General features: G+C 39.1%; 1 protein-coding gene across 1 annotated transcript; it reads left to right on the top strand.

Annotated features, from left to right (window-relative positions):
• Positions 1–11,920: 11,920 nt before the first annotated feature.
• On the top strand, positions 11,921–15,196 carry LOC131774182 (uncharacterized). The gene is made up of 5 exons (XM_066168674.1): positions 11,921–12,323; positions 12,727–12,782; positions 13,232–13,338; positions 13,667–13,776; positions 14,111–15,196. Exons 1-5 carry the CDS (start codon positions 11,973–11,975, stop codon positions 14,411–14,413), a joined length of 927 nt encoding a protein of 308 aa, XP_066024771.1. The 5' UTR covers positions 11,921–11,972; the 3' UTR covers positions 14,414–15,196.
• The last annotated feature ends 434 nt before the right edge of the window (positions 15,197–15,630 follow it).

Genomic DNA, 15,630 nt, shown 5'->3' with positions numbered 1-15,630 from the left:
CTAAAAAATTGTGCGCATAAGAATATTCCACGTGAACCTTGTGCCATTATGCTCGACAAAAATTTTATGTGGTCCTATATATTATGGAATCATCCATACGTGCAATCATATTAATGCAAATGGACAGAACTTCCATGTGGCACTGTTTGTAATGAGGTGAGAAGGGATTCCTACCTTTACATAGGAATTCGACAATATTCCTCGTCCCTTATGCTGTACTCACGGTAATCATGTCAGGTATTGGAACCTTTTGCCTTCTTGTCACTACAGCAATCTATTGCAAGTTGGACAAAATAGCGAGATGAAGCAAGGATCATGAAAACTGCTGTCGGTGTTTTATACGTTTACTTTGCGTTCTTGGTTTGATATTTCCCTCGCTTTATCCTTTTGGCTGCCTGTGCAATTACCGGCCCCAATATTGTAACAACTAGTTTTTCACTTTATAGACATGCGCTTATGTTCTTCAATTCATCACTAAACCCTGCTATTTTTCGGCTGAAGGATGAGACAAATTCGACCCACTATACTAGACACACAACGAAAAGTATACACCTATCGTAAGCCATGATTTTGGACTGTGAGAGCGATATTCATTCTGCAATCCACCGTCTTATTCCAAGTGCAAGAGAGGCATTTTCTGGCATTCAGTTTTTCATTTAATGTTGGTTGGAATGAGACTCTGAATTCCGTTAATTGAAAAGTTCCAATTCAGGGCTCCGTTCCATTCGGGACCTCGTCCAGATGGAAACTCCATCCAATTTTAGCTCCCTTTGCGAGGTATCAATCTGGCTCCGTCTTATTTATCGGTTCTGTCAAATTCTGGATGTCGTAAGACTCCGTCCAACTTTCGACGTTGTCCGCTTATCAATGACATTTAAGTCAAGGTGAAGTTCGACTTTGAAAAATCGATTTTGTGAAGGGAGAATTATGCTCCTGTTTTAGAAACCATACAATATCAGGAAGTACCTATTGCGTCTCGAGATTCAAAACAACAACCTATCCTGCTTCTTAACACTGTCCTCAAATGTGTATAAAACCATGGACGCCACCTGATTGAGAGCAACGCGGAAACCTTATTGAACGCGCTTGGTTTGCAGAAGGTTCAAGTTTTATTCACTGAACTTACTTTTTCTGAACTCAATCTTTCTACGCTCTTCAGAAGGGGAAGAAAACCAAAGAAGAGGTTCCAATGAGGGATGGGAAATGTATTTCGACGGAAAGGAGGACGAGGTAGTTATTTATTCGCAATCTTGTGAGCAAAACAACGGAGATAAAAATCGCGTAAACTAATATCTCAGAAATGGCGGTTAACAAATATAGATGACATACTTAAGTTGTCCCAAAAGGGCTTTTAGAATAAAGGTACATTGTACGCAGGGGATGTTAATATGTATACATACAAATAAATGTAAAAACTAATGTGAAATAAGAAATTAAATTACCTATAAAATAGTTAAAATAAAATGTTTCTTTAAGCAGCGTTTGTATTCTGTCAACGTCCTCTTCTACTTGGGTGACACGACCTAATAAACTGTTCTTTGCCCTTTGCTGGGTGTGCACAGGGGGATCTGAGGAATCGATCTTCCGCCGACTGGAGTTATTAAGAAGCTACTTCATGTAATCTGAGGTCTCTTCACCTTGAAAGAGTATTGTTTATTTTAAACCGCACAACTGAATTCTGGAAGTCTATGTGTGATCGCAAGTAAGAAAAGGTTATATTCAAAGAGGGTTACATTTAACTGTAGTAAAAACACTGATGAACTCGTGGCACTTATTACACTATAAAGCGACCTAAAAATCGGTTTTGTATTTAACTCACAGGCTATACACTTCATAAGGTTACTGATAATTTAGTATCCTATCGACAATTAAAAATACATACGTCAAATGATGACATGACTTTGAAGTAATATTTCAAGTAGCGAGGAAGCTTTCTGGTCATTTTCAAATTTCTCATACAAAATGCGTTTAAAACTACAACTGATACTTTCTTATGCTTGAATTTATAGTACCTCACTGTGTAGTTTTCCTAACCGTTAAAGTTCATCCTCCCTCAGTTTTCCTTACGCACTTTCGGCAATCAAGTTTAATTTGACGATGGCCGAGGCTCTTATCCTAAGCACAGTGAATTGGCATCAGAAACGAACCCAATCAATGTGTTACGGTATAATCTAACCGACAGAAAAACGCTTCAATCCAACAAACCCAACTAATTTATTTGTCGAGTGATTTCTTAATAAGGAGTGACTCTTAGAGGCAGTATAGTACTTATACTCCATCAACTTACTTTAGCCCACCACAGTCTATATCTTAGCTCGCCGTTGAGAAGAACTCACAGTTTCCTCAAACGTTTCTTGAAATTAGCAATCTTCCACTCTAGCTCTCTCTCATGGTATAGCTTTCTCAAAAGTCGGTCACTCCCGACAGCAACAACAACTACTACAACTACACAACTGGGTCCTTATATACATCCACAAAGTGTTCTGGAACATTCCAGAAGCTTACAAAAGAACTATTTTAGTAGTATTACGTAATAGTTGCGTGACTTGATCAAATGTTCTAGAAAGTTCTATGGTGCGCATGTCAGCATGACTAAGCAGTCTGGACATTTCTAGAAGCTTATATTTACAACAACATTTCCTCATAACAAATGCTATTGTCCATGAGAGCGCGACGAATGGGTCCCATCTTCCAGCAGTAAATAACAGGGTTCAAAGACGAGTTGAGGAAAAACAAAGTCGTTGTATGGGGCCAAGCTTTGTAGTAAGAGATTGAACTTAAAAGGCGAGCCAGGAGTAAAAAATAGAGAATATAGGAAGGCAAATAACAAATCAAGAACACAATACATGCGTAAAATGTTCCCAGAGCTGACTTTCGAAGCTTCAAAAAGTTTGATAAGTCGCCATTTTGAACTCCCTGTTGTACTTCTTGGATTTGAAGGCCTTCAATCTGATTTTTGTGTCGCTTTAAAATTATGTATATCCTCAAGTACACAATTACTACCATGAGGCAAACAGTCACACTCACGCACCCTATGAATTGTGAGATCATAAACTGTGGATCCCAAAAGACACTAGAAGAAATAATTGCGCTTAACAGTCATGTTGATATCACGGCGACAATAAGGCGCTTGTGAGTGACACGTTTTCGATATCTGAGATGAAGGTGAACAGCTAAAAACCTGTCCACACTTATGGTTACAACATTAACGAACGAAGATGTACAAAAGAAATTGATGACGACCGACAATGCCTTGTCGTAAATGCAGTCGATACGTTTTTCTTTTAACCTGTTGACCAAGGTAGAAATGTAGAGCGGTTGAACCAACAAACCAACCCCAACATCGGTGGCAACTAGGCTCAATAATAATGTTCTCAATGCAAAGTGTCTGGCAAAAACGCGGTTTTCCTTATCGCATGGATGGTAATAATGTTCAAAAAGATGTTTGTATATGACAAAAGCTGTTGAAGACACAATTAGCGACAAGTGCCGGACGAAAATCTTCAAAATCCGCTGAGGTTCCATAAAGAGACTCGTTGAGAATATCGCAAACTTTTGTCGCCACGAGAGCTGAGTGTTAAAACTACAGTGGCCCTGATATTTTTAAATTTTTAAGTCATATGTAGCTGTCAGTCACGAGCACAAAACACAGTCGAAGCCATCTGTACGTACATTCAACATGTCTTCAACTCTGGCCTTTGCGTTTCTGAAAAAAAGCATCGAGTATCGCTTTCATTTGGCGTTAGTTAGAATTAAAACAAATTATCTGTTTAATGCTTCAAGCCATTTTAAGCAAACATGGGGTTTATACCTGAAAAAGTCACGGCAAAAAAACATGCGTTCATTGTTAATTTTCCGAAATGGTGAATGACTGAGAAATTCAACATTAAACTGACGTTTTCCGATATCGGAAAACGTGCGGCAAATTCATTGTTCACCCTCAGTAAAACTCGGGAAAAACACGAAGTTCATCGCAAGTTATCCAGCACCAGGAAAATACCAATGAATAGCCTGTTCACCTGAACGTTTTTCTATAGTTTTCCCGTGCGCGCGAACAAGGCATTTTCCAAGCGTTTTCCCACAGAATAACTAACGGTGAATGCCATGAAAACATGATGTTTGTCGATTGTTTTCCTGCTCCACGAAAACACTATTGTATAGCTTGTTTTCCTGAACATTTTACTCAAGTTTTCCCGAGCGTGCGATCGCTGCATTTTCCGAGCGTTTTCCTCGCAGAATTACCAATGGTAAATGCCATGAAAACATGATGTTTGTCGATTGTTTTCCTGCTCCACGAAAACGCTAGTGTCTAGCTTGTTTTCCTGAACGTTATTCTATAATTTTCCCAAGCGCGCGAACGTTGCATTTGTCGAGCGTTTTCCTGCAGAATTGCAAACGGTAAATGCCAAAAAAACAAGAAAATCGTCGATTGTTTTCCTACTCCACGAAAACGCCACTGATAGCTTGTTTTCCAGAACGTTTTTCTATAGTTTTCCCGAGCGCGCGATTGCTGCATTTTCCAAGCGTATTCCCAGATAATTACTAATAGCATGAAAACATGATCTTTGTCGATTTTTTTCCTGCTCAATGGAAACGCTAATGTATGGCTTGTTCAACCGAAAGTTTTTCTCTACTTTTCCCGAGTACGCGAACGATACTGTTCTCACAGAATTACTAACGACCGTGATTAAGAAATGAAGATGTGCTGTTCGTCTCTTGTTTCCCTGCTCTATGGAAACACTTGTGAACAGCTTGCATTGTTTTCCTGTAGCTTTTTGTAGTTTAATTAAGCTTATTGAGTCATTTGAGTGGATTGGATCATTTCAGGCAGTTGGGTCACTTGCACTGATTGGGTCATTTTCGCTGATGGCCACATGTTAGGTTCTGCTGTTTCAGAAAGTAAATGTTATTTAAAATTATTGGGTCATCTGAAACAGTTAGGTCACTGGAACCAATTTGGTCCTTTGAGGCAATTCTGTCATTTGGGCCAGTTGGATCATTTGAGGCAGTTGGCTTTAATTGGCTGATTGGGTCATTAGAGGCAGTTGGGTCACTAGAACTGGTTGAGTCATTTGAGGCAATTCAGTCATCTGAACCAGTTGGTTCATTTAAGGCAGTTGGCTATTATTGACTGATCGGGTCATTTAAGGCAATTCAATCATTTGAGCTGGTTGGGTAGTTTAAGGCAATTCAGTCATTTGAGCTGCTTGGGTAATTTGAGGCAATTTAGTTATTTGAGCTGGTTGAGTCATTTGAGGCAATTCAGACATTTGAGCTGGTTGGGTCACTTGAGGCAATTCAGTCATTTGAGCCAGTTGGGTCATTTGAGGCAATTGTGGTATTTGAGCTGGTTGGATCATCTGGGGCAATTCAGTGATTTGAGCTGCTTGGATCATTTGAGGCAATTCGGCCATTTTAGCTGGTTGAGTCATTTGAGGCAATTCAGTCATTTGAGCTGCTTGGGTCATTTTAGGCAATTTTGTCATTTGAGCTGGTTGAGTCACTTGAGGCGATTCAGTCATTTGAGCCAATTGGGTCATTTGAGGCAGTTGTGGCATTTGAGCTAGTTGGATAATTTGAGGCAATTTGGTCATTTGAGCTGGCTGGATCATTTGAGGCAATTCAGACATTTGAGCTGGTTGAGTCATTTGAGGCAATTCAGTCATTTGAGCTGGTTGGGTCATTTGAGGCAATTCAGTCACTGGAGCTGGTTGGATCATTTGAGGCAATTGTGGCATTTGAGCTGGTTGGATCATTTGGGGCAATTCAGTCATTTGAGCTGGTTAAGTCATTTGAGGCAATTCAGTCATTTGAGCTGCTTGGGTCATTTAAGGCAATTTAGTCATTTGAGCTGGTTGAGTCACTTGAGACAATTCAGTCATTAGAGCCAATTGGGTCATTTGAGGCAATTGTGGCATTTGAGCTAGTTGGGTCATTTGAGGCAATTCGGTCATTTGAGCTGGCTGGATCTTTGAGGCAATTCAGTAATTTGAGCTGGTTGGGTCATTTGAGGCAATTCAGTCACTGGAGCTGGTTGGATCATTTGAGACAAATGTGGCATTTGAGCTGGTTGGGTCATTTGGGGCAATTCAGTCATTTAAGCTGGTTGAATCATTTGAGGCAATTCAGTCATTTGAGCTGCTTGGATTATTTGAGGTAATTCAGTCATTTTAGCTGGTTGAGTCATTTGAGGCAATTCAGTCATTTGAGCCAGTTGGGTCATTTCAGGCAACTGAGGTATTTGAGGCAGCTGGATCATTTAAGGCAATTCAGTCATTTGAGCAGCTGGGGTCAATTGAGGCAATTTAGTCATTTGTGCTGGTTGAGTCTTTTGAGGCAATTCAGACATTTGGGCTGGTTGGGTCATTTGAGGAAATTGGCTGATTGGAACTGATAAGCTGATTTGAAGCAGTTCGGTCATTTGAGCTGATTGGGTTGTTTGAGGCACTTGGGTCACTGGAACTGATTAGCTCATTTAAGGCAGTTGGGCCACTAGAACCAATTGGGTCATTTGAGGCAATTTAGTCACCTGAGGTGGATAGGTCATTTGGGGTTATTGGGTCACTGGAACCAATTGGGTCATTTGAGGCAATTCAGTCATCTGACCTAGTTGGGTCATTTGAGGCACTTAGGTCACTGAAACTGATTGGGTCGTTTGAGGTAATTCAGTCATTTGAGCTGATTGGGTCATTTGAGGCTGTTGGGTCACTGGCACTGATTGGACCATTTGAGGCAATTTAGTTATCTGAGCTTGTTTGGTCATTTGAAGCTGTGAGGTCACCGCAACCAATTTGGTCACTTGAGGCAACTCAGTCATTTGAGCTGGTTGGGTCAGTGGAACTGATTGGGTCATTTGAGGCAATTCAGTCATTTGAGCTGGTTGGGTTATTGGAACTGATTGGGTCATTTGAAGCAATTCAGTCATTTTAGCTGATTGGGTCATTTGAGGCAGTTGGGTCTGATTAGATTAAATGATTAGATAATTTGTGTCTGTTAGATCATTCATGTCTAGTGGGCCATGAGTGTCTATTGGATCATTCATGTCTATTAGGTTGTTTGTTTCTGTTGCATCATTTGAGTCTGTCGGATTATTTGTGCCTTTTAGATAATTTTGTGTCTGTTGGATCATTTTGTCTATTGGATCATTTGTGTCTCTTTGATGATTTGTGTCTCTTTGATGATTTTTGTCTCTTGGATCATTTGCCTCTTGGATCATTTGTGTCTCTTGGATCATTTGTGTCTCTTGGATCATTTGTGTCTATTGTATCATTTGTGTCTATTGGATCATTTGTGTTTGTAGGTCATTTTTTCCAGTGCTCCATTGTCAACAATGTATTTTGCACCAATTGGGTCATATGTCCAGTTTGGTATTACTGGTCCCATGGCTCATTTGTGCCAGTTTGGTAATTTGTGGCTAATGGGTAGTTACATCAGAAATAGAATTATTATATTGATCATTGAAACATTATCATACTTCATTTTCCTGAGTCTCTCTGCATGCAGTATATGAGCTTAGCGTATACAAAATACAACAACATGGAAGACATAATCATTATATTTTAATATTGCATTTCGATAACTTGTATGACAGTAGTTTTTAAACTCAAAATAAAAAATCAGTGCAATGCAGCCTTCTATCAGTCTAACTTGTTACTCCAAGAACATTTCTTGTTTGTAAACTTTTTCCCCTAAAGAACAGTTGGATTTAATTCTCTGAACTGGCATGAAACAAGCTGGGCCAAACAGATCAAATGAGTTACACCAGATTTCCACTGGCACTCCATGTGAAAAACGTTCTGGATGAACTGAGTACCAATTTACTCTTGCAAAGTAAAACATGTATCGCTGCTCTGGCAAATAAGATTCTGCTAATTTAACCTTAATACGGTGACGAAAAAATGAAATAACTTGTCCTGGTCTGACATCATTACATCCACTGCTACAAGCTAACCGTCCTTCATGACCTGCCCAGTTTGCTAGAACAAATGAATTCCTTGTGGTCTGGCTTTGCGATGATCCATATACTACAGATCCAACTTTGAGCGATTTAAATTCTGCAATGGTGTGTGGCATTTCAAGGAAAGTACCCTCATCAAGTCCTAAGAGTTCTTTATATACTGACTCTAGTGCAGTTAAATCATCAGTGTCTAATGTTTCATCTCTAAATGTTGACATTTCAACTATATCATCACTTGCAGTCCAATCACACAAATGCAAGTCTTTGATGGATATCTCCCTGTGCTGTCGAAGACTGAGGAACTGTTTAATCGGCTCTTGTGTGTCCTTTACAGACCCTGAACTGTGTGAGCCCTCAAAAAACTCCAAGAAAGTCTCCTGAAACATTTCTGGGTACTCAAAGTCCTTAACTTTGGTTTGTGACAAAAATTTTCGCATCAACTGAATTTCAATAGAGCGATTGTTCGTATGAAAAGATCCCAGGATACCATTAAATCTTTCAAAACTGAAGCACCAGAAAGAATGAAAGGGGCCATAATCTAGAAGGCACTCTTTAAGGTGTCCATGTAGATGCATATTTGGAGTAACCAGATCCTTCCCACATAGTTCTTCAAATGTGTGACAAAATTCCATTAAATGTCTGTCCCCTTGCTCAATATCATCATCAGTAAGAATTTTCTTTCCAAGAGTTTTACAGGCAAGGACAAAATGACGCCAACACTCAAGGTGGTTTTCAGGGAGAACTCCTTTTAAAGCAAACAATGAATAAACTACTGTCCAGTTCTTCCATTGATCAGCAGTAAATCCTGAAAAACTGTTGGCAATCTTTCCAGGTATGCGTCCAATATCTTGAGGCACTGTCATCCCATCGACCAGTTCTTGGATCCTTTGAAAGTCCTCATCAGATATGAAATCATTTTTTTCATTAAGCCACACATTTTTCATGATGTGTTTGGCTGTTCCCAGATAAAGATTGTGCATGGGGTCCACAACAAAGTAGCGAATACAATCAAAATAGTCTAGTTCTTGCAGAACTGAATACCTAGCACCTAACTGAGAACACAGTTTTTGTTGTGCAGTAGGGCTGGTTTCATCCATTGTTCTTTTTGCAGAACACTTATGCTCAGAGGATGTTCTGGGGCTCCAGTTTTCTCGATCAAAACCACTAAAATCGAGGCCATCTCTAGAACCAAAAGATTTCTTACAGCGAGAACACCCTTGTGATGACATGTGACCTAGAAATCCCCCTATTTTTCTTGTGGCTGGAATGTCTGAGGAGACACAAATGAGTCCAACCTTTATTGGTCGTTTAAAAAAACTACCATGAACTGAGAATCGTTCCTTACAGGCCCACAAAGCTTGTAACTCTCTCACAAGCGGTTCAAGGAAAGTGTTGGCAGTTAGCTTTGGCTCTGAAGGTCCAGGCAGAATTCCAGTAACTATGATGTTCTCAAGTCTATATCTTTCATGACGAGGTAAATTAAGTAGAACAAGATACACAACTCCAACTGATCCTGGTGAATGCTTATGAGGTCTGAACCAATCTACATTAAGCATGAAAGCTAAGCTGTTCGAGTTTGAAAGAAACCCAGTTGAAGACAGCTCCCTCCAAACATTCCCTTGGTAGATATCTGTCTTAACATTTGCAGAGGAAACCTGATTTCTCCATTCTTGACATTTGTTCCACAGTCCAGGTCTAGCCAGAAGACGCTGCAAAGACTTCACAATTGAGTTATATGGATACACCATTCTTGGATAAAGAAATGTTTTTGTTCCAGTCTGAACAGTCTTTAGTAGTATTTCATCACAAGGACCTAGGGAAAAAAACTTCAAAAGTTATACAAACCCAGCTCATGTGGAAAACCTATAATTTAATATAGAAATCAAAAATTCTTTCTTACTGAGTACTCATTGCATACTCATTGAAACTCGTTCACTTCCAGAAAACCCTCTCCAAGATGATGAGAAAAGTCCACAGTTTTTCTAATAAGCAAAATAATCTTCATTTTAAGTATGCAGCAACTCACCAGTTTTGCTCCCCCAATATCTTTGATGTAGTATATAAAAAACAAGTGCAAGGGTTTGATTGTGGCATCCAAATGTTGAGAAACACGAAATGAAAGCACAAGGCTGCTGGTTTAATTTGTTTTGAGATGTTTGGATGCCACAACCAAACCTGAAGCAAGAGCCTTTTAGCTTGCTTCTCAAACTGCCTATTTCAATCATCACCTAAATTGTCACATTATTGTTATGCTCTTTTCATTGGTTGCATAATTTTGGACATTTTATCAGCAACTATCCATCTGTTGTCTCTTTGGGGTTTCTTTGGGGGATTCAAAGTGTGTGCTAAATTTATGGTAGTTTTGCTCATTTAGTTTATAGCTCTATGGTTAGTTGGAGCTTAATTATGGCAGAAAGTAATGCAGTTAACCGTTTACGCATCCCGAAAAGGGGTGAAGAGCAAGGTAAACTGCTAAAGGAAAGTGTTCCCAAATGTAGTGTAATTTTCTTATTTGCATTACACATACACATAAATCTAGATATTCAGTAGAAACGTATATCCAGATCACTGATGATCTGGATGTGTTTTTATTGGATATCTGGATTCATGCATGTGACGAAATACAGATATACATCTTTATCAAGTATCTAGATTTATGCATGTGACAAAATACTTTCCACTCATTGGCCAATAACCTCAGAATAATTAATGAGTTTGAGGAGGAATACATCACATGCACATAAAATGAACTGACTGCTAAGTAGTTTCTTACCTCTGCGACTCCTGTGTGGGTGTCTTGACCATGGTACAAACTTACATCGAGCTGAAACTTGCCTTCCACAACGGTTCTGGATGCAGTCTTTGTAATCATACAGGTTTTTGCACTTTGGGCACACAACATATTTAATAAATTCATCATTTCCTAGTAGCCCAAGGTTCTTCCTTAACTTGTAAAGCGTACTTGGCAAACGTTTTGAAATTCTAGAAATTATACCATTCTCATCAAAAGTTCCAAGAAGCCCCAAGAAACGACTAAGAAATTTGAGTAGCATTTCAACAGCTGAGTCTGTAACAAAAAAAGCTGACTGCCAGGATACTAGAAACAATAACAACCAAAATACAAGAATACCGCATCTGTCGGAGATTGAGGGTGAATATTCATCGGCATTCTCAGTTGATTGATTCTGCTCAAAATCCTCTTCAGAGTCTTGAGCATTTGGAAAACCAGACCAGTCTTCGTTCACAGAATCTTCCCTGACATTTCTACCACTTTCATATGCTTCGATCTCTTCATCGTCGTCCTCAAAGTAAGACAGATCTTCTTCGCTAAAACGTTTCCTTAATCGGTCCTTGAGTCTTCTTCTAAGATCTGGAGACAAAGGGCTATCGATGAGTTCCGCCTCAGTTCCATCGATGCCCTCATCAACCTCATGGCAGTTGATCGGCGACTCTGTCTCAAGGCCATCGCCATTGCATAAGTTGCCGTTTGACAAAAGCTGTGGAGCATCATCAGCGTCTCGGTGGATTTCATCGCCAGAACTGTCCGGGCAAACGTGTGTCCTCGCTCCAGAATAGGAGTAACTATTTCCACATCTAGAACAATAAATTCGACGCCTATTCCGCCGATTCAGTTCGCGAGGAAAGCTTCTTTTTGGCATTGTAAGGTGCTCCAATCAGCGAAATAACGAAAAAGGAACTTCGATCCCAAAATACAGGATAAAATCTTGTCAAATACTTAATAAATTTTGTTAATTGTTTAAATTCACCACTAAGAACAATACTTTGATGAAGGATTTTAATTTTTGCGTCCCTCTTGGCGCCATACATAAGACCGCTGACCATCATGCACGAAATTTTTGACCAATCATATCGATTGTTATGACTGCACACTTCATCGGACCAATCACATTCCTTGTTTTAGTTTGTTCGTGAAGGGAAAACTCACAACAAGCATTCCACGTGCGACTTGCAAGTCGAGTGAAAGCTGTCTATTTACCTAACTCTTTATCGCGAAATGGCATCTAGCAGAGCCTCAAATGTATCCGAATTTCGCCAAGTCTTGAGCAGACTCAAAGATTTACATGAGAAGCTGGAAAGGTCCGATCAATCTAGTCTTGCAGCTAAATTGTCGGACATAAATGACTCCTTAAGCATTATCGAAGGTAACCAGACTGACTTCTCCGATACAGTCCTGCAAACTTTGGAGAGGATCCATTCTACGATGGTAAATGGCTTCAAAACTATGGAAGACAGGATATCCACGCTAGAAGCCAAACTAACCAGCCATGAGACTGGAAGCTATGATGCAGTGACGCCGCCGAATTCTTCAAGAAAAAGAAAAATCGCACGGCACCCTGATCTTTCGGTAAGATACGTGAATATTTTCCTCTTTGCTATTTCTTTGCGTTGAGAATGTTAACCATAAAAATTTATAAGATATATCAAAGGATTACCCGGTAAGAACATGGAAAGGGAAGTCAAAAGCCGTTTTCAAATTTCGTGCGCATTTTGTGATTTATATCACACCTTTTGATTGATCAAAGCCGATCCCCGCCATTTTTGACTTGCTGTCGGTTGCGAATTTCTTTTATCATCCGTCCTCTTTCGGTGACGCTAACGTCTCCTTAGTTCAAAGATGTGTTTATGCATGTGAGCGATTGATTTGTTTGCTCTCTCTTAGAAAGAGAGAAAGAATGACAAACTTAAATTATCTGATGTTTAAAACACTCAGTTAAATTCCTCTTGCATTTATTGATGATCATTCACAGCATTACGTCCGCTCCAAGATGGAACAGTTAGGACTGTCGTGGAACACGGAAAGGAAGTAAGTTCATAGCCAAAGGGGAGTAAAGATACTTGTAACATAGTTTGCGATTGAATAGTTTACAACGGAAGTCCATGTGGAAAGAAAGTGGGAGGTGCAAGTGGTTTGAAGGGCTACGCATTAATAAAATCTCAACCACAAAGGAAAAAAGTAGAATCAAAGTGGTGAGAGCAGAAGTAAAAATCATCGTTTTAGTCCCACGTTTTCTTGATCACTCATGTTAGTCCATGGAAGTTCACTGTAAGAATACCATACTGAGGAATGCTGTGTCATGGCTCCATTTGGGCTATTTTTACCACTTACACCAAAAGAAGAGGTTTCTCATAAACCTAACCATTTGAATAATGAGTTACAGTTTCTATTTGGGGGCACCAAAGAGGGGGAACCTATGCTGGAAATGACTTTGAGGTTTTGCAATTTACTTTTATCTACACATTATATTCCAACAGGGAGAATGAGCCACCAAACCAAGAAGTTGCCAGAAGACTTCTCAAAGAAGTTCAAGAAGTTGAGCACGTAAAGAATGACTCTCTCTGCACAGAGAGGCGGATATTTGGTATGTTTCCCTTTGGTATTGATTGTTTTAATTGGGCAGGACCTTTAAGTCAACTATTTATCACTTATCAACTCCAAGAAATGGATATCTCACTCAACTTTTGCTTCATTGGGATTGATTTCTTTTAAAGTTAAACCGCAAGAAACCTGCTCTGTTTACATCACCTAAGTTGGCTCACAATGCCTACATGTTGTCTTTTTCAAACAGAGTAAATGATTTTAGCTCTGGCACATTAACTGTATAAAGCTAGTCAAATAATTTCTCGGGTACAGCTTCAGTATTAAACCTTGGTTTCCTGGCCTCACCTCAGAAATATTTAATTTTTCAGATGCTGTCTCTCAAAACTTTGCCTCCAACAAAAGAAAGAGGAGGCAGATGGAAAATGGTACATATGAGCAGTACCAAAGGGAACAGAAAAGGAGGCAAAGAATTAAAAGGGTAAGAGTTAGCTTGCTTCAATGATGTTTCTACACAAAAAGTTAACTGTGGACCATTTCATTCACCTCTTAAATTCTTTCTTTTCCTTTATTTCTCTACCCTATGTGATTGTGGAGATTGCCAGTATTGATGTTTTTCTGCTTGAGCTTAGTTTAATATTGAAAATTGAATGTCATGTTAGTTGTGCAATGAGCCAAGCAGTTTTGGAAATGTCTTTTAGTATTATGAGTTAGAGAGAAACATCTATTTCAAATGATGTAATCTCTCCTAACCACAACTATTGTTTATTTAATGAAAGTCTGCTAAGTCTTAAACTTTTCATGTTTTACCCTAGAAACTGGAGAAGAGACTGAGAGTGGTTACTGAGGAAGAAAAGAAGTCAGAATTGTTCGAGGCATTGCATTTGTCAATGATATCCTCAGATGAATCTGATGGCGAGGATGACACCCTGTCCACAAAGCATCTTGTCTGGAGGACAGAGGAGGTTTCTTCTTTCTTCAAAGAACTGGACTCACGGCATAGGGCAAATATGTCCACCCAACAAAGGAGGCAGTCTGTAAACAGGCAGGTTGGCCGTCCAAGTACCAGAAGCCACAATGAAGTGCCAGAGAAATTGCTCTGGGCCATTAAATTGTAATTATTTTCTATTTTTTTTTTCCATGAATGCTGTTATTGTTTACTAGGCAATTTTGGTTACAGTGGATCCATTAGAGTAAAGCAGTAATTAATGGATGTTCTTGATTTAGATTAAATATGGGATATTTACTTCTAGAGGCCCTGCTATGTTCCTTAAGTTCAACTGCAAAAGTTCTTTTACACTTGAGGATGGTGTTGAGTAGGATTTTTCAAACTCTAATGTTTGAGCCTAGAAATTTTCTGAGTATTTTTGTGATGTTTATCAAAATTAAGGAAACAGCTTGAAATGTTGAACTGGATGATACATGTAAAAGCTTCTTTTACAACTGCCTATGTGAGTCCCAATATAATCATCCAAATTTCACATATATGCATTTCAACATTTTCCCAATTTTACATATGATCCACCTTAGGTGGTGAACAGACATTAGGTTTCACTCATTTTTGTGCAAGGTTTGTTTGTGTCATTTAGAAGTCTCATTTTATTGACCAAAATGAAGCAGATTGTATTTGTTTGCCAAGGGTGAGACATACAATTTTGTTGATATTGTAGTAAGAGTGCATTTTTTTTCGCTGATACTTTTAAAATTTTTTTTAAATGTTAGATTACAAGGTTTTCTGTGTTGTGAATATTTGTAAAAATCGTATGATTAAGAACTGATGTAACTAGGTGAATACTACTTTGATTAATTGGTAATAAAAAGGCTTCAAAAAAATTTATGTTAAGGCTCTTATTGCTTGCGTCACATACGGGAGGGAATGATTCCAAGTAGTTCAATGGATCATTTGATTTGCGAAGTGGATTCAGCGACTGGTAGAACTTCTTCAAAATCGTTCTAGATCAAGGGAGCCTGGAGCTAAAGAAATTATGAGCGAGAGAAGTAAATGTAAATATAAATTTCCAAATGGTTGACAGTGTAAAACACCGATGAATATAGGAATACATGCCATTTTCCGCACGATAATCGAACGGCAAATACAAGAAAATGCGTGGGAATAACCGCATTCGGGTGGTGAACCGCCACTAACAACGCGTTTTCTCAACGCAAACAGCTGCAAACGCTAGAAAATATTGTATTTCAATTTGTTAGCCAACCCGTGAACGTTGGACGACACTTGGTTTTCAAGCGTTATCTACGCATTTACTGTCCTAGAAAATGGAAGAAAACGCATTGTCTTCAACGGAAAACGTCTGTGAAAACAATGTTTTGTTACTGG

Source organism: Pocillopora verrucosa, chromosome 6, assembly GCF_036669915.1.
Source record: "Pocillopora verrucosa isolate sample1 chromosome 6, ASM3666991v2, whole genome shotgun sequence".
Taxonomy (NCBI): Eukaryota; Metazoa; Cnidaria; class Anthozoa; order Scleractinia; family Pocilloporidae; genus Pocillopora; species Pocillopora verrucosa.
This window is presented reverse-complemented; position numbering and strand designations above follow the sequence as displayed.